The sequence below is a fragment of the Schistocerca americana genome, chromosome 1 (assembly GCF_021461395.2).
Source record: "Schistocerca americana isolate TAMUIC-IGC-003095 chromosome 1, iqSchAmer2.1, whole genome shotgun sequence".
NCBI lineage: Eukaryota > Metazoa > Arthropoda > Insecta > Orthoptera > Acrididae > Schistocerca > Schistocerca americana.
Window position 1 is genome coordinate 321,158,725 of NC_060119.1, and position 18,505 is coordinate 321,177,229.

The window sequence follows — 18,505 nt, forward strand, 5'->3', positions numbered from 1 at the left end:
AAAAAAATTGACACGCGTGTTTCTACATCTGAAAGATGTTATCTATTCAAATTTCGCTCATTCGTATGAATGTGGCCCTGATAGCTCCACTGTGAGGACGCAAATCAGCTTTGGTTTAAATACACGCTGTAACGGTCGTGAGAGTTGAGTTACCTTAGAAATTGGACGTGGGAAATTAGGTTAGTCAAGAATGCCTTTAAGACGACAAACACGCCTTTATCAACATACCTCACAGCTTGAACTAGGTCGTCTTACAAGGATATGAGAAGCTGGATGTTACTTCTGCGATTTGCAGAAGATTTGTCAGGAATGTAGCCACGGTACGTGGTTACTGGCAGGGGTCGTCACGAGGATGTACGGTCACATGGAGACTGGACCCGGACGGCCACATGGTACTGCCGAGAGGGAAGACCGTAGTGTTCGGCTGATGGCTGATGGCTGATGGCTTTGGCACATCGTACTGCATCTGTAGCAGCAATTTGAGCAGCAGTTGGCACCACAGTGAGACGCAACGAACTGTTACAAATCGGTTACTTAAAGGACAGATTGGAGCCAGACGCCCTGTTGCGTGCATTCCACTGACCCCAAACCGTCGTCATTTACGACTTCAGTGATGTCAAGCGAGAGCTCATTGGAGGTCAGGGTGGAGGTCTGTTGTATTTTCTGATGAAAGCCGGTTCTGTTTCGGCGCCAGGGATGGCCGTATGTTGCTTAGGCGGGGGCCAGTTGAGGGCCTGCAACCAACCAGTCTGCGTGCTACACACATTGGACCTACACCTGGAGTTATAGTCTGGTATGTGATTTCTTATGACAGCAGGAGCACTCTCGTGGTTATGCGCCACATCCTGGCTGAAAAAGTGTACGTCAATCTAGTGATTCGATCCGTTGTGCTGTCATAGATGAACAGCATTCCAAGCGGTGTTTTCCAATAGGATAACGCTCGTCCGCATACCACTGTCGTAACCCAACATACTCCAAAGAGTGTAGGCATATTGCCCTGGCCTGCTCGACCACCAGATCTGTCTCCAGTCGAGCAGATATAGGATATCATCGGACGACAGCTCCAGCGTCATCCACAACTTGCATTAACCGGCCCTATACTGAGCGATCAAGTGCAAAAGGCCTGGAACTCCACCCCACCAATTGATGCCTGGTACCTGTGTAACACAACGCATGTACGTTTGCAGGCTTGCGTTCAACATTCTGTCGGTTATACTGATTGTTAATGTACCAGCCTTTCACATTTGCAATGGCGTATCTCGCTGTTGCATTAACCTGTGATCTTGCAATGTTAATGACTTAAATACACTACATAAGCAAATGTATTTCTGAAATTTCATTACTCCTTGCAACTTTTATTCGGATACTTTCGTCTAACCACGTTTGTTATATTGTAGGTAATTTTGAGGTAATTTTGCATATCGAAACTCAGTAGAATGTATTGTTTTCGTTCCTTGGTGTAGGTACAGTTATTTTGTTGCCTTTGCAAGTGCGGCCTGTGGGTCGCAGCGTTGCTGGAGTGGAATGAAATGAGTGTTTTTGTTTGCCCGCAGTACTACGCAGCTGAGATGAGCCGGCCCGGCAGCCGCCGCGAGGGCTGGGGCTCCGCGGAGGCCACAGAGATGGTGCTCAACAATCTCTTCTACATCACCGCCAAGGTCAGTCACGTACCTTACTCTCAGGCTTGTGATTAATACGCTGTAGCCGGGCCTCAACGCCCACAAACATATGTAGCTTTAAGCACCTTGTGGAATGAGTCATGTACTGTCGGTTAGACATTCTTCCTGGGAAAAAAGGAATAGAAAATTGACTTCGAAAAGGCCAAACGCAACTAAAAATAAAACTGACTAAATTTTTTCTAGCAATAAAGAAATAGAACAAATTTTGACAGTCGTAAAACACTTACGAATTTCATGTGATCATAGATTCCTAGGACGCAGAGTTATCTTGGCTACAAAGGTAGAAATAAACACACACATCACGCTCGAAGTTAGCAACATAGATTATGAGAATTTATTTAGGAATGGGGTGGTATGCCAGACTCAATTACGGAAACACTTTCAGCATCTAAGAAAATGAAGCTTATATTTACGAAGTCACAATAATTATTACAAGTAATGAACACGAAACATAGATGGCCGGGACACGTATCCACCAAAGAAGCTTTCAGCTGAATTTCAAGAGTTAAAGAAAGATCAGGACGACTTCCACATGGAAGATAAGTAGAGTACATTGGAAAGCATCCAGAGGCGATACGGATGCATACAGTTGAAGGCCGTACTGTTAGGTGAAGTCAGGAGAAATGATTAACGAGAAGTGGATGTCAAATGGCCACCGCCGCTGCTACTGCTGCTTCTGTTGTTGTTGTTTCTGCTACTGGTGCTGACGATGACGACTACGACGACGACGACGACGATAATTAAAAACTTATGTGGATACGCTTGTAAATCCAAGTTTGACATAGAGCATTTGGTGCAAGCACGCTTAATGTAATTTTCGAAGGCATTTTGAACAGCGCCGTCCGCATAAGTGGTTCTCAGGTATGTAGTTTTGTGCAAAATTTTCCAGTACGTATTCTACTTCATGCTGATAGAGGCAAGCTTCATTTCAGTAGAGGCTTCGCCGCGCCACTGTGCCAAGCTATCTGAAGCATTAAGTCGGAAGCTTATAGTGATGATATGTTTTTAACAAATATGTGTGGCCTCTTACCCTACCGCAGATCAGAATGTTATTATCAACTACACATGAGAGAAAAATTAGGAGATAGCTGTAAATCTCGGGCTGTTAGAGGTGATGTATTTAAGACGACACTTCGATATTACAGATACGTGTTTCAGGCCTACATAAGTCGTTCCTGTCTCAAGATAACGCATTGTTACTTTCCGTCTTTCGTGTGATGCCATAGTGTCTCTCACGATTGCTTCCTACCATTAATTGTGACTAAAGGCTTAATTACATTTCCTCCCCACTATCCCAATCGCACAGGTATATTTTCACCTCGGTGATTAAATTAGTGTGAGAATAAGTTTTTCTTTTGTTCTAGTAACCAGTCTTTTCGCCTCACACGAAGCTTCCTTTTTTAGTGTCACAAGTTAAATTCGGCCAAAGCACGTGCACTGTCGTTGTCCAAACTCAACATATCGAAGCACAAAATATTTGCTGTTTAGGTTTGTTTGGAATGTTTAGAGGTGAAAGGACTCTGTGCATACTTGTGTAAAATGCATATAGTTACTTCTGGATGGAAACGGAACACTAACCCTCGGCGTTGACGAGCATCGCAATTTACGATTCTCAGGACGTCAGTTCTGAAAATTGGCAATAGTAGCGGCTCTTTCCGTTGTCGCAGAAGTAGTCGTACTACTGCTCTGAGTTACCAGCCGTCCTTTGACACGTCAGAAACGACCGACGCGGCCACTCCAGAATTGTGTTGGCACATTATGCATATGCTTAAGACACTAGATAACGAAGAGTCGTAAACTTTTGGCGTCTGTCACTGTCAACACTGACTGCTGTTTATACAGACTGATAAGGTTTTATAGAGGAACCAGCTTCCTTCAAGGAAAAGCAACGTTACTACATAAGGGTGTTTTGTCGGTCGCTTTGTTGTGGCTGCGCTATAAGGGCTATACTACTGGAAAAATACATGCCTGGGCCGCAGGAATCATAAGGCGTTGTGTTCTTATCACTAAGCCTACCGCGATAACAAAGGGCGTGATGGTGATGTGTGTATAGAGAGTGCGCAAGGAAATGTTACTCGTACGCTTCAGAGTTTAAAATTTACTACCGCATTACCAAAACTCAAAAATTAAAAATTAAATACACAGAAATGAAGTCGGGATCAAAATACCCATTACTGATTGTGCAGGGAAGTACAGATTGCAATGATGTTATCATAATGAAGACGGAGAAATGTTAAACAGTTCTGCTCAGAAGTATCAGGCAAAAGATCAGATAGAAGGCCAAGGAAACTGTGTTTAGAGATAGTGAAACCAAAGGCAGAGAAAAAAAGCTAGAACTGGGGAAATGTTGTAAATAAAAAATGTGCTATAACAGGAAGAAACGGGGAGTACTTGTGCTCGTCATCTCGTAAACTGGAACTGGGTAACGATGATGATGATGATGATGATGATGATGTGTACGTAGTCGACGTTGCTTAGACACGCCAGTGAGATGGTGTACCGACCAGAAGGCCTGGCGATGGAAGAAATTTTCATTTCTAGCATTTCGTTTGCTGCCGGAAAGGCGGTAGCATGCAGATCATTTTTAACAGTCTGTTGCCAGTGTCTCGTGTTAAGCAAAACTCCTCGCAGTGCCTCTTAGGGGGCTCAGGGGATGCTGTTGATGGTTGTCAGCACGGCAGATGGCGGCCTCCGTGGTGCTACGAGAGGGGAATATACTGTGTGCTTGCACAGGGTTTCATCCTCTCATTAGTTTCCATTTCATATTGATGCATAATAATGCACATGTGAGTGTACAGGTACAAGCAAACCACAGGCCTGCAAGTGGTACAGGTACACAGTGTGATTCTTATTAACGTTTAAAAACCAACGAAACGATGTAGATGACGCTGGGACAACTAATTTTATGTAAGAGACATGGGGCTAGAAAATTGATGACAAATGTTGCGCATCTGACGTTACTAGTTGACACACTTCACAGCATGTGCAGCGGTTGGGTTTGTCGAGCCTAATCTCGCTGATAGTGGGCGGTGCTGCTCATCAGCCCGACAGGCTACTCTGTTTTCGTAAATGTAAACCGATTCGTCGTAGCCTCGTGTCACCACTGCCACGAGCACTACCGTATGACATTGGATAGTGCAAGAATGAATACAGAGTACCCGTGTGGAGCAATGTCTAGAACTGCCCCTACCACCGAGGGCAGGCAAGTACGTCATCTGGTGACATCACATGTTCAACATTTATCATCCACTTTTGTAGTATTTCCCGACTTTACAGCCCCATGTATCTCAGATTACTTGTCTCAGCGTCATCTACGTCGCTTCGTGGGTTTTCAAACGTTAATAACAATCATCCTGTATGCGTAACGTGCTATGCTAAAGAACGAAGTGAGAACCTTACGATATACTAATATTCAATGTGACATGGGCTTAAAATTAGTTTCAAGCAAATAATTGAACAGTAACAATCGACGCTATAAGACAAATTTGTTTGATAAGTAGTAGCGGCCAGTAGCGCTGTGTAATTGAGTTTCGTGGCGACCAAGAAGAGAACGAAAAAGTACCTGATCTGTTATCAAGGACCGTTTCTATTAGCCCCCTGTAGCACGCAAAGTTTCCTCGTCGAAATATTTTTAATAGCATGCCAAGAGTTTTACGGTGCCCTCGTCTAAATGCTCTTAATAACATGCCAGAAGTTTATACGGTGTCCTAAGTAAAATCACGTTACAGGCGACGTCCTGATCGTTCGTCCAGGACCGTGGAGTAGAAATCTAACTTCCAGAAATTTCAGGTAGAGTGAGGGTTGCATAGTTGGAGTGTGATACATGTTATTAAAATAAAACCGGTATTGACTATTTGTTTGGACTTCTTGTGCATCATGAATTAAATTACTCGTGTGTGATTTATTTACACTTCCCTGGTCTCACTGTCATATAATTATTGCGCTTCCTGCAGTCTGGTTCACTGTGGTAAAGTGATCCTGGAACGGTGTGGGAGAGTGGAGGAGGCAGGCCCAGATTACGGTCATTGTCTCGCAGCACTGCAGCTTCCAAAAGGCAACACAGTCCATTATTGGTATAAGTCATTGACGTGGCATTGTTTTCCTTAAATTACAATAGTATCCGAGATGATGTGTCATTTCGGACAGTGACTGTCGCATGTGAAACGATGCTTAAGGAAAATGTTCCATTTATTAAGCTGTGGAAAATGGCTGTAGGATACCCATATAAACCGGAGTGTCCTTAAATCTACTTGTAGCGGGCACAATGTACCTGAAGTAATCAGTGAAGTTTTGTCAGGCGCGCATTTGGGGCCGAGCTAAGTACGGCTGGGCTGTAAATTTCATTATCTGCTCGTCGTCAACATTCAGCGTCCTATGACATAATGCGTTATACTTATATATTTATTGACGATAGTAGTAAAAAAAATGGTTCAAATGGCTCTGAGAACTATGGGACTTAACATATGTGGTCATCAGTCCCCTAGAACTTAGAACTACTTAAACCTAACTAACCTAAGGACATCACACACATCCATGCCCGAGGCAGGATTCGAACCTGCGACCGTAGCAGTCTCGCGGTTCCGGACTGCGCGCCTAGAACCGCTAGACCACCGCGGCCGGCACGATAGTAGTCCACAACTGTAGTAGATGAAAATGAAAACTTTTCTCTGTCTAGTTTTTCCCAAGTTTGCGTCAGCGACAAGTGCGCTACAGAAGAGAAAAATAATAACGCAGTAAATGCATTTCAGTACGTCAAAACCTAACATTTCTTGCGTAACGGTTGATTACGATCATTGGCGACACAGAATTTTTAGAATACAATTCAGCTGCCATGCTACCAATTCCAACACCTGTCACAATCTATTTGTCCCGGTTGCGTATTTTCAAGGATAACTTCAGCTGTTCTTATGACATTGACGCGTTTTCGCTTTCCTGCTTGCCGCCACCCTCTTTACCGGCAATTTCACAGTGTAGAGTGAATTGTACCGCGTAAAGCGAATTGTTTCTTACAGTGCCAATGCGCTGTACTCTCGAGATTACGCCCTGCCTGCAGTGCAGTGCAGTGTAGTGGGGCCCTGGTAGGAGAGCGAAGAGCACCGGAGTGTGCATTAGCGCGCACAGAACCGCCCCGTCGCTCCGCCGCTTGCTCCAGGACCCGGAGCTCTCTTCCCCGCTTATACGACTCGGGCGCGCGGGATCACTGATGCGGCCTGCTCTACTGGAAGCATTCCGCGGACTGTTTGCCGCCTCCTATTTCACGGGAACGCTCTACTCTCCTTTCGCGACGCGCAGTTCTTCCTACCTTCACGTTTTATACCACTCTATAGCATCCGCAACAAAGTTCGCGGACTGCCAGCGCCAGTGTCACCAGCTGCCATTTTACATTACACAGTAAGTGGCACACTTCTGAGGCAGTCAGCATCGTGTGCTGTGTTGTCGGAGTATGTCATCATCACTGTCATCATCACTAGCTACAGGAGCAGCAGACATTTGACATTCTCTGCTTGATAAAGCCATCCTCTAGGTCCTACTGTGAATTCCTGTCTACCTCTGCACGCGCCGATCTTGTTCCTCCTTGCTTCCTAATTCCACATTCCCACCTTCAATTTGGTAGTCGTTTCGGTCTTCGCTTGCCTGTAAAATTCCAGAAAGGAACTTCCTTGGTCCATCTACCACAAATTCGCGTGATCATAAGTTCCACCAACCCTCATTTCATTTTCATTACATTTATAATTACGTTTTCCACTTCAGTCTTTTCTCCTTTCCATTTGTTTGTTCGCCTCTCTCTCTCCTAGGAATTCCTAGCGTGCATCATTCCATTGCTTGCTGATAAACCCTCACTTTTTGAATGGTTTTCGTATTAAAATCCATGACTTACTGACATAAGTCAGAACTGCTAGGGCAGAGTAATTGAAGACCTGAATTCAAGAAATGGATAAAGACCACTTTTTGTAAAATTGAATTTGTTCATAGATTTGGCTACATAGATATGGTCTCTTCTGTCGTCCAGTGTTTGAATTTTTTTACAAATGTTGCATGTGGTGGGTAGATGATATTTAAATTCAGTGACCCTTTCTTAGAGTGCATGAAGCAGATAATAGCCGGAAGTATGTGGTTCTTCTCTTCGTCAAATTCGCGTTTCCATTGCTGGGAAAGGACTGAATGTTCTTGGTTCTTCTCTTCGTCAAACTCGCCTCAGTTTCCATTGCTGGGAAAGGACTGAATGAAACTGTATCAATCTTAAATCATCACACTTAAAATGACATATCAGATGATGCTGCATATGGTCACAGATAACTGTGCAGTAGAGAATAAAAATATCTGATGGCTCAGTAATTGAGCACACTGGCTCCATCAAGGTAGATTTATGAAAAATTGCAATTTTCCTCAGTGTGCCCAATCATGTATGTCCTGTGGTCATGTGTTTTCCCAGACTGGGAAGATCAAACGGAAGAAAGAGTATATTTTGTACCAGAAGAATGGTATGATATTGTGTCATCAGCGCCCAGTAAATGCACTCTAGTGAAAGTGCAGCAGGAGATAAAATTCGATTTTAAATCGCATCTGTTGCTATTATTCAAGAATATGATTAAGAATGTTAGTAAATCATATCACAAATTCATCTATTACACCAAAAGATTCACAACATATACCTAAACAACCTCCGAAATTTCGTCGGTGGAAGTGTGGCCATGCTGCATACCGTCATTGTAGGTGCAGAGTGAGTCGATGGAGTGAATAAAATGTGTTAGAACTGGGGTCCAGCAAGTTTGTACATTTCATAAGGAAGATTTCTTAGGACTTATATGTGCCAAAGTGCCGTGAAATGAGAGCTCCAAGGAATTACGAAAACGGAACTTCGCGCTGGTGGTCTAGGAAATTTAGTATTAGGGGCGGACGAAATCTATAGCATGCTCTACGAATCAAGCGACAGACTTCTAGTCAGTTGTTACAGAGAACATCCGTTGCAGTTAGAGTATAGAGGTAAGAGACAGACGGATCCAACTATAGCTGATAAACCATGTTTTTCGAGGTGTTGCTGCTGCCCAAAAGCCAGTGACTGCAAGAAAGAATGAGCGACCTTGCGTGGGCTAATGAAATGTGGAGAGTCGTTTTGTTGAATCATGAGTAATGGGCCACTGTCAGCTGTGTGTGAACCCGAGGGATTCCTAGTGAACGATGTCTACGACCAAATGAGTTTGTCGTACCGACAGTGACGTTGAGCGTAAATTGTGTGATGATGTGGTCTGTTTTTGGTTCGGGTCGAATCTTGACTTTCATAATCGATCAAATGATAGGCGGTTTTCAACATTTGAAACAACAGAATGACACTCACACTGTGACAAGGTCTGGAATCGAATCACTCCGTTACAAGATGACAGTGATTGTGTTCAAGGACAAGTAAGTATATTTATTAAGATGCTCGAAGCTCCATCGTAATTCCCAGCGAGCATAATTTGGAATGAATCACAGTGTATGTTGCATCAAAGGCATGAACTGCTATTGTTCAACGCTAGGAAATAATGTAAGCAAATTTGATCATTACTATATCAGAACTTAGTGGAAAGCCGTCCACGAAACCTTGAACAGTCAGTGTCAGCGATAATTCGTACATGCCAGTTGATACGTGACTTAAGTCTTTAAAACAAACCACAATGGAAGTCCGAGAGCTACCAGCCACTTTCGTCAGTGGCATTATAATTTAGATAAAAGAAATTGATTGTTGATGGCAATGATTGTCCTTACTGTGAAGTGCGATGCTACTAAATCTTAATATTAATTCTTACTTACAGGATTTGTATATAATTTATTAGTTTTTAAATTACATGTTAACGCATGGGCATGCGTTACGTAACAGACAATGAGACTATTTCACGTTACGTCATAGATTAACATTCATATCGATGAAGTGATTTTTATACGTGTTGTGGAATAACTGAATTTATGTTTCGTCTTGCAAAATAATTTTGTTTATACAGCATTTTATGTAGTCGTGTATATTTCTTTCAAGTGGGTGAACTGGAATAAAATGCTGTCAAAATCGTGTCTGTGACGGTTTATCGCCAGCGTGAAGTAGTCAACAGTTGCCATGTGCTAAGGTTTATGCTTCCTCATTTGCATCCGTCGCTAATGACATCGATGTCGATGGGGCGTTAAACCGTAATCTTCCTTCCTTCATTTACTACAGTCAAAGAAAGGGCGACTGTATTCACATTTTACCGTATCTTCCGTAAAACCGATCACCACGACGGGTGCCCCGAAATTGCATCACCGATAAAAATAGCTTGGTAGACCATCGACGAATAAACATGAGTGAACTAGCTGTGACCAAGACCCTATCGGAAGAACGAGTACGATATACTGAAGAATTGACCATGAGAAAGCTTTCTGCTAGTAGTGTCCAACATTTGGATGCTGAACAAAACGAAATACGAAACTAATTTTTCTGAAATTTTTGGGCTGTTTTAAAAATAATCTAACTTCTTTGTACAGCTGTTTGTTACTGTAGCTGAGACATGGGTTCTCCACACCACAAGCTAACAGCTATCAAAGCGATGGGCAGAAGGCAGTATCGCTGCAGCACAAACGTGTGAAATCAATTTCATCAGTTGGAAAGTTCTTTTATTAGTTGTGTTGTTCTGGGAAGCGAAAGGGACTTCTGTTACTGATTACTTGCCAAGAGTAAAATAATTATTGGATTAGTTTTCAAAACTAGTTTTATAGCCGGCCGCGGTGGTCTAGCGGTTCTAGGCGCTCAGTCCGGAACCACGCGACAGCTGCGGTCGCAGGTTCGAATCCTGCCTCGGGCATGGATGTATGTGATGTCCTTAGGTTAGTTAGGTTTAAGTAGTCCTAAGTTCTAGGGGACTGATGACCACAGATGTTGAGTCCCATAGTGCTCAGAGCCATTTCAACCATTTTTTTTTTAGTTTTATATTAGGATAATGCTTCCGCCCATAAACTAGCGTTGATTAATTGGAAAAATGAGCAATTGAGCTGTTAGAGCATATACTGCATTCGCTGGCTTTGGCACCCGCTGTCTTACATTAACCCTGCATCGAAAAAACTTTGGGTCTGAAGAACATTTTATCTGCCGTTAATAGGTAAGAACAAATGTAGACTGGTATTTAGCTGATCAGCTATAAGTGCAGTTCACACATGGAATCTAATCACTAGAAAATCTTCAGTCAATAGCGCGTTGACCTGAGAATTCACTACACGGAAAAACACATGCATATTTGACGAGCAGTCAGGTGAAAGTTACTCTTCCTTTCAGAGTTTTTGTGCCTATTCTGGTGTAAGATAATCTTAGTGCGTCAGACTAGAATATCTAGTGATGAATACGAGTCGTGGGCTTTATACTTGGGGCTTTATACTCGTTGGCTTTATACTTGGGCACTGGGCTACGTTACGCCACGCTACTTGCGGCGGTTGAGCCTGCCACGGTCTGCACCAGTGCGTCCACCGCGATAAGAGCCAGGCCACGAAAAGCGCCACCCTGCGGCGTGCGCAATTTGCGCCAATTGTGCTGCCTTATCGATCGATTCATTACGGCGGTGAACGGCAGGCTTCCGATACCTTCCCTTCCCTCCCTTCTTCCACTCTCTCGCCCACGTCCCCCTTACCGAGGGAGGTGACCGCTCTAAGTGTCGGAACCTGTTACTAGAAGTCCAATAGTAGCTATTGGCGCCTCACAAAGCAACTTCTCAGTTAAACAGATTAATAGTCCCTGGAATGATACAGTCACGGTTACTGAAGCGCTCACTAACGAGACGTTGAAACAAAGTAGATAGTCACAGTAACTCGAAAACATTACGAATCCAATTTCAGTTATGTTTTCTGAAAATGAGGCTACCCGAAGACATGGCGTTATACTTCGCTTACTGCAATGGAAAATTAGATCTGAAACGTACTGGACTAAGACAAGTGGTTAGTAATTCGCAACGTAATTTATTGTGAATTCCTTGCGTCACAAACAGATAACTGGTAACAAAAATTTCAAGTGAGGCTCTTGAAAATTCAGTGTGGAATTTACGGTGATTTGTAGTCGATATTTACATTGTGAAGGTCAAATGCTAATGTACTACCGTTTATGCGGGTGAATGTGAACGAACACACTTGTGTGAGCATTTTGATCCGCTTTACAGAATCGGTTGTTTTCTTATCGATTCTCCTTTTGTTTGTAATATCTTATCAACGTAGCATTTGCTTAACAAATTAGTCATAACTGGTAATCTTATTACTTTGAAGATATAATGTTTTCCTGTTTGCCATCTACAGAATCGAATTTGGTTAAGACATAAGACTACTATTCGGTACAACGTGAAAACATGGGGGGAAGGGGGTGGGTGGGGGGGATGGTCAAGGTATTGACCGCTCATTTGTCCGTTATTGTTATTTTCCCTAAATCAAGCAAATTCAGGTATAGTTCCTTTAAAAAGGCCAGGGTCGATTACTTACCTCATCATTCTCCAAATTACCTAATTCTGTGTCTGAAATTGTCTTCGTGTCAATAGAATGGAAAAGACGAACTTCTCTTCTCTAGCCTAGTTTTCGAAGCGATGTGTTTCGTTCATGAATTACACTTCTTTAGGGTACTTCCAGTGCATCTCAAACTTCATACTGTGGCAGTCCGCCATATATCGGTCCGGATAACCTCAGATATTGTATGTGTGTGTCTGATTCTAACGACTGATCGATTAATCGGTGACATTAATAAAATATGCCAATTTGGAACATACCTCAGTATTATTCAACGACTGGTATCGGTATAGATGGCTGGCCAGTGATGTTGGCCCTTGTAGAGGATAGATTAAGACACACTTCCTCTAAGTGCGACTTTTCACAGAACATGAAGCATACACTCTGTATTTCTTAACATCTACGGTTACCTTACTAATGTTCCTTGCTATAGAAAGGACTTGGACATTAACGAAATATACAATTTGCTCGCAATCCTTGGCGTATTTCAAAGTGATAACAATTTCAAACACAGTCTGCCTGATGACACTGTCCTGAATTACCACTGAGGCACTGCCATGGAGCACTCATCTCTTTTTCACCCAACCGCTGCCATTGATAAATGTAACAGTATAAATATTTACGAAAATTATGCAGCATGCAGTCACTGAGAAGTGGCTTCATTAAGTGAGCTTCAGCACCAGAAACACGAATGTCTAATCGTGCGTGCCCTCAGTAACCTTCGGAAACGAAAAATTTATATTGATGCAATTGGATATAAAAATGATCAAATTCTAGCCGTGACACACAGAGGCTTCTCCTTCGTTTCGGTTAAAAGTCGTCCTTACTAGATAATGGATTTCGATCATAAAGAAAAGCATTCCTGGCGCCAAATTTCTCTGCAAACGATCTTAACAAATTTTTCACGCGGCACCCAACTTCCGGGCTCCCTCACCGAAAGTAGTACCAGTAAATGATTCTCTCTAGCCAGCACATTTGACTCGTGTTCCGGAGGACGGCAGTTCAAATCCGACCATCCAAATTCAGTTTTTCTGTGACTTCCCTCCATCGCTTACGGCGAATGCTGCGGTGGTTCCTTTCAAAGAGCACAGCCAAATTTCCTCTCTCTGCTTTCCTAATGCGAGATTGTCTTCCGGCTCTAATGACCACTTCGTTGACGGGACGTTTCACCCTAGCCATTCTCCCTTCTGTCTTGCCCCCCTGCCCACTCTTCTTCCTTCCGTCCTTTCTTTTAGGCCAGACCGTGGCTCGGGAGTATCTGGGAACTGCCATGGCTCTAATGCATTGCTACATCTTATTCAAGATATGTAATAGAATCATATATTAGTCATGCTTAACTGACAAAGTAAACTTAAATAAATTAGGAAAAAAGAATTGATATGCCCGGAAACATCACAGAGTTTTCCACTATTTATGCGCTTTACATTATACGGGTAGAAGATCATTTGCCGTTCTTGCCATCGATCGTTGTTCATATTGCATTATGTACTATTTTGTTTAGTTTCTTCTTTTGATGCGACATGCATGTATTCAATTGCCTGGTCCAGGGGTTGTCGACATTATCTACGCGGTTGTATATAGTGTCCAACACACTTTCTTGCCGTCGACGTAGCACTACCTTCGTTTCTGACATTGCCTTCCCTTTGCGAAGCATGTACTAAGTTCTGTTCGTGAAAAGTGTTCGTACAACCACATGCCCTATTTAATATTCCCTAACCGCTTGCTTGTGTTTTGTTTATTAGGCGCCAGTGCAGAAGTGTTCCAGATCCATACGGAAGTGAAGAAACTCTGCATCAACTTCAGTCCCGATGTCTACAGCCTTTTCAGCCACATGGTCACTCGGTCGTTAACCTGCCAGTCTGCGCGCTAGGTGTTCTTGATTTCTCGTTTCAACAGTAGACTGTATCACTGAGGAAACAACTCGCTCAGAGAAAACTTGGTGTCCTTTTGTGACCTGTTCTTTTCCACCCACAGCCACGTGTGTGATAATTCTGGACCTCGTGCGGTTTGGTAAACATGATCCTAGGCAGGAAGCTCACATGGCTGTCTTGCTAGGTAAACTTATATTGCAACCGTAGGCCTACTTTAGAATGAGAATCAGTTTTCGTAACGACATCAGTGGTTAAAAATTGCTTCAAATTCTCCATATTAACTGATGACAACATTCAATAGGAGAGAAGCTTCATTTTGCTCTGGCGTAAGGATGCCTACTCTTCATAAACGAGCAAAGAAGCTGTACGTAACCGTCGTTAAACGGGAAAAAATAATTTCGGACATTCTTTTATCTTGCTCCTCAGCGTTTAGCTTATCTGTTAGAGGATTATGGATTATAACAAAAAACTAGGGCTCTTCTTTTCGGAAAAGATAGCGTCCTGCTGTCAGTCGTGATAGACACCATGACAACATAAACATAAGCGTCATTTCAAACATACGGTTGGCCTAAAGATCGTACCCAGTGATCATTCCAAAAGAGACTTATAAACGATATACAGATACGAAATTGTGGTGGTGGTGGAGATATGACGGTGTGGACACTGTATAATACCCTTACTAAAATTTTAAGAGGCAGCTGTCGATAGAGGGCGCAATATTAATAAAAGTGAACCCCAAACAAGTATAAGGAACGCCCTTAAAAGAACGCACGCGCGCACAACACGTTATCAGATCTAAAACCATCTGTAAAAAGAGAGAAAGCTGTGCAGATAATTAAAATAATACAGCTAATAGCTGCTGGCTACTCGCTGGAATAAAATGGATGAGTCAACCAGTGTGCAACAAGCACCAGCCTAAAAGCTGCGGGCGGAGTCCAGACAATTCACAAAATTTTCGAAGCCTGGCCACAGTCGTCTCGTCATCAGCTAAAATAGAGGGCGTATCCCCACATAAATTTACTCGTTCCCGCTTATAACAGTACAAAATGCACTCAGTTAAAATGTGGCGGGTCGTCTCGCGGGAGGAGGATACCTCGCGTTAGGGAGCAGTGTCCAATTCGGAGGCGCGTCACGGCCACGTTCTTTCCTCCGGAATGACCGGCATCCGCAGCGTATTGTCCCTCACTGCCAGCCACAAATGTATAGGTCTCCGACACACAAAGGTATGAAGATTTTTCGAAGGATAATGTGTTATTTTTTTCTTGTCTTCCCCATGAGGGAATAAGTTCGACAATATTAGGATGATTGGCTATAATATTTGGTGGCACAGTCTTATAGCCTCTTTAAGGAAGTGGTATTGCTGCCCAATTCTGATGCAGGTGATTTGATTCTACGTATACACTATCCCGTACAACTACACGGCATGCTCGCATTGCACAAACGTCGCGCCCTATGCCACACTGATGTGTGGAACACTACTGTATACATTTCCAACAGCTCAAGTCGTGCTCTGCACGTATTATGTTTCCACAGAATTTATTCAAATAACACCACCATTAATGTTACGCAGTATCCCAGTTGCTGTATTTTTTTAATAAAACAACAGTCAGCTTTTAGTTACAGTTAATATACTAAACATACGTTCAAGTGAGGTGAAACCCGTCTTCCTATTTAGCCATCCAGTTAGCCTATACGTTTCCTATGGTTTCCGTAAACGAAGGCAATGGAAAGGCCAGATTATTTCCGTGAACAGACCGCAGTCGATTTCGTAGCACATCCTTGTCCAAGTGAGTTAGTTCTCCTCGCATTCGAGAAGTTATATTGCAGCTCTCCTTCCGTCTCCCTGTCCCCTAGTGAAACAATGAACAGATAATCACGGAGCAGCTGCGGATACGCTTGTGTGTGTGTCTTGTCAGTAAGTCCGCCTGAAGTTTCACAACAAGGCAACCCGCTAAACACTGCTGTCTTGCGCTAGGATGTTTTTGTGCAGGATAACTAGTACGAGAGGCGTTTGAAAAGTCCGTGCAAAAATAAAAATACTCACGTGTTTGGGGTAAACCTTTTTTATTTTTCGACGTAGTCTCCTTTTAGACTTATACACTTCGTCTAACGCTGTTCTAATTTGTTGATGCCTTCCGAATAATAGAAATTGTCCAAGCCTACAAAATAGCTATTAGTTGCTGCGCTCACCTGCTCGTTTGAATAAAATTTCTTCAAATTTGGGAACAAATAGTAGTCAGAGGGAGCCAAGTCTGGAGGATAGGGGGGGGGATCTGAAACGAGTTGGTATGCTATTTCCAATCATTTTGCAACCACAACTGCTGAGGTGTGTGCTGGTGCATTGTCCTGATGGAAAAAGACCTTTTTGCGGTCCAATCGCCGGCGTTTTTCTTGCAGCTCGGTTTTCAAACGGTCCAATAACGATGAGTAATGTGCACCTGTAATAGTTTTACCCTATTCCAGATAGTCGGTGAGGATTATCCCTTGCGAATCCCAAAAGACAGTCGCCATAACCTTTCCGGCCGAAGGAATGGTCTTCGCCTTTTTTGGTGCAGATTCTCCCTTGGTAACCCATTGTTTAGATTGTTGTTTGGTCTCAGGAGTATACTAATGTATCCATGTTTCATCTACAGTGACGAAACGACACTTAAAGTCCTGCGGATTCTTCCTGAACAGCTGCAAGCCATCCTTGCAACACTTCGCACGATTCCGGTTTTGGTCAAGCGTGAGCAATCGCGGAACCCATCTTGCGGATAGCTGTCTCATGTCCAAATGTTTATGCTAAATATTATGTACCCGTTCATTCGAGATACCCACGGCACTAGAAATCTCACGCACCTTAACTCTTCTGTCATCCATCACCATATCATTGATTTTGTCAATGATTAATGGAGTCGTAACCTCCACAGGGCGTCCAGAACGTTTAGTATCACTAGTGCGCATATGGCCACTCCGAAAATTTTGAAACCACTTATAAACTGTTCTAATCGAAGGTGCAGAGTCACCGCAATGTTTATCAAGCATCTCTTTAGCCTCCTGAGGCCTTTTGCCTTTCATAAAGTAATGTTTAATCACCACACGAAATTCTTTTTCGTCCATTTTTTGACAATCACTCGACTTCCTTGATTCACACGAATGTCAAACACAAAGAAATAGACCAATATGGCTGAAAATTGGTGAGCAGTCTTTCCAAAGATGCTAAATTTTTGGGCGACTTGGTTTCGATACTGAATTCTCTCTAAAGAAATGCCTCTTACAATCGTTTAAAGAATAGCAACGAAATGATATTTCTCCCATATTGACGTAGAACTTAACTAATGCCAAACTGAAGCAAGAAAATGTATGAGAGACGCGATCAGTTGCGGTCAAAGAGGTTGCTTATGAAAAGTATAAACTACTTGGCAGTGAGAATGATACTTGACCCATTTTTGAATGTAAGATACAAAGTCATTTTTGTCGGTGTACGACGTAACAGGGCGAGTTTTGTGTGTTCGGCTTCACCCATTAATGAGTAAGATTGTGATGTCTTTTTGTAAGCGATGAATGCTTGTTGTCAGGCTAGCTTACGAACGCATTTTCATGCAGTGTACCTGCCTCTTCTCCTACCTCTCCCCTGACATGTTACTTTCTGTTCAAATGACGCACAGACTTCCAAAACTATTCGTTTACGTGTACTTGTCAGTCTGCTTACTGTTTAGATTTAAAATATGACGCTATGTTACAATGGCTTCCACTTGTGTTTTCATGGATCATTCGGTTCAAAATGAACATTCTGTTCCACATTCTCCGCATCTAAATTGAATAAGAAATTTTTCCGCCTGGAATGTATTAGGAGGTCACTATGTTCCATTCTATAAAATATATAACTGTGGAGATCCACGTATTAAATATCTAACATTCCTGTCAGTTATGAGACTATTTTCATATTTATTTTTTCTTTTCATTCTTGGTAAGCAGAAGAGCTTGTTTACGTCAGCTGTGCTGTTCAGCGTGCCTTCCTGCCTCTGTGTAGTAAATGGAAAATTGTTTACATCCATTGCGACTTAACACTCTGCCACTAGCTTCACGCTTTGCTTTCATTTAGTCGAAGAAGAGTTGCGCTTGGCAAATTCTACCCATTTTTCGCTGTGGCATCTCGTGGTCGTCCTGTCTCCAAATTTTTTTATTTTGTTCTCAATATCGTTTGAGATGTCGATCGACTTTCCCACTTCGCTGATTCAACTTGCAAACCTCTGCCGCTAGAGGACTCCCAATTGTAGCGTATAATATGGCGCGTGTAACGTAACTATGTAGACTGGCAATGGCAAGGAAAGCGTTTCTGAAGAAGAGAAATTTAACATCGAGTATAGATTTAAGTGTCAGGAAGTCGTTTCTGAAAGTATTTGTATGGAGTGTAGCCATGTATGGAAGTGAAACATGGACGATAAATAGTTTGGACAAGAAGAGAATAGAAGCTTTCGAAATGTGGTGCTA

General features: G+C 42.8%; 1 protein-coding gene across 1 annotated transcript in view; it reads left to right on the forward strand.

Annotated features, from left to right (window-relative positions):
• LOC124598646 (protein furry) overlaps window positions 1-18,505 on the forward strand; it is a 1,150,963-nt gene that overhangs the window by 801,210 nt on the left and 331,248 nt on the right. The window contains exon 27 of the mRNA XM_047136016.1: window positions 1,554-1,658. Within this exon, the coding sequence (XP_046991972.1) occupies window positions 1,554-1,658 (105 nt within the window). The remainder of the gene's footprint in view (window positions 1-1,553; window positions 1,659-18,505) is intronic.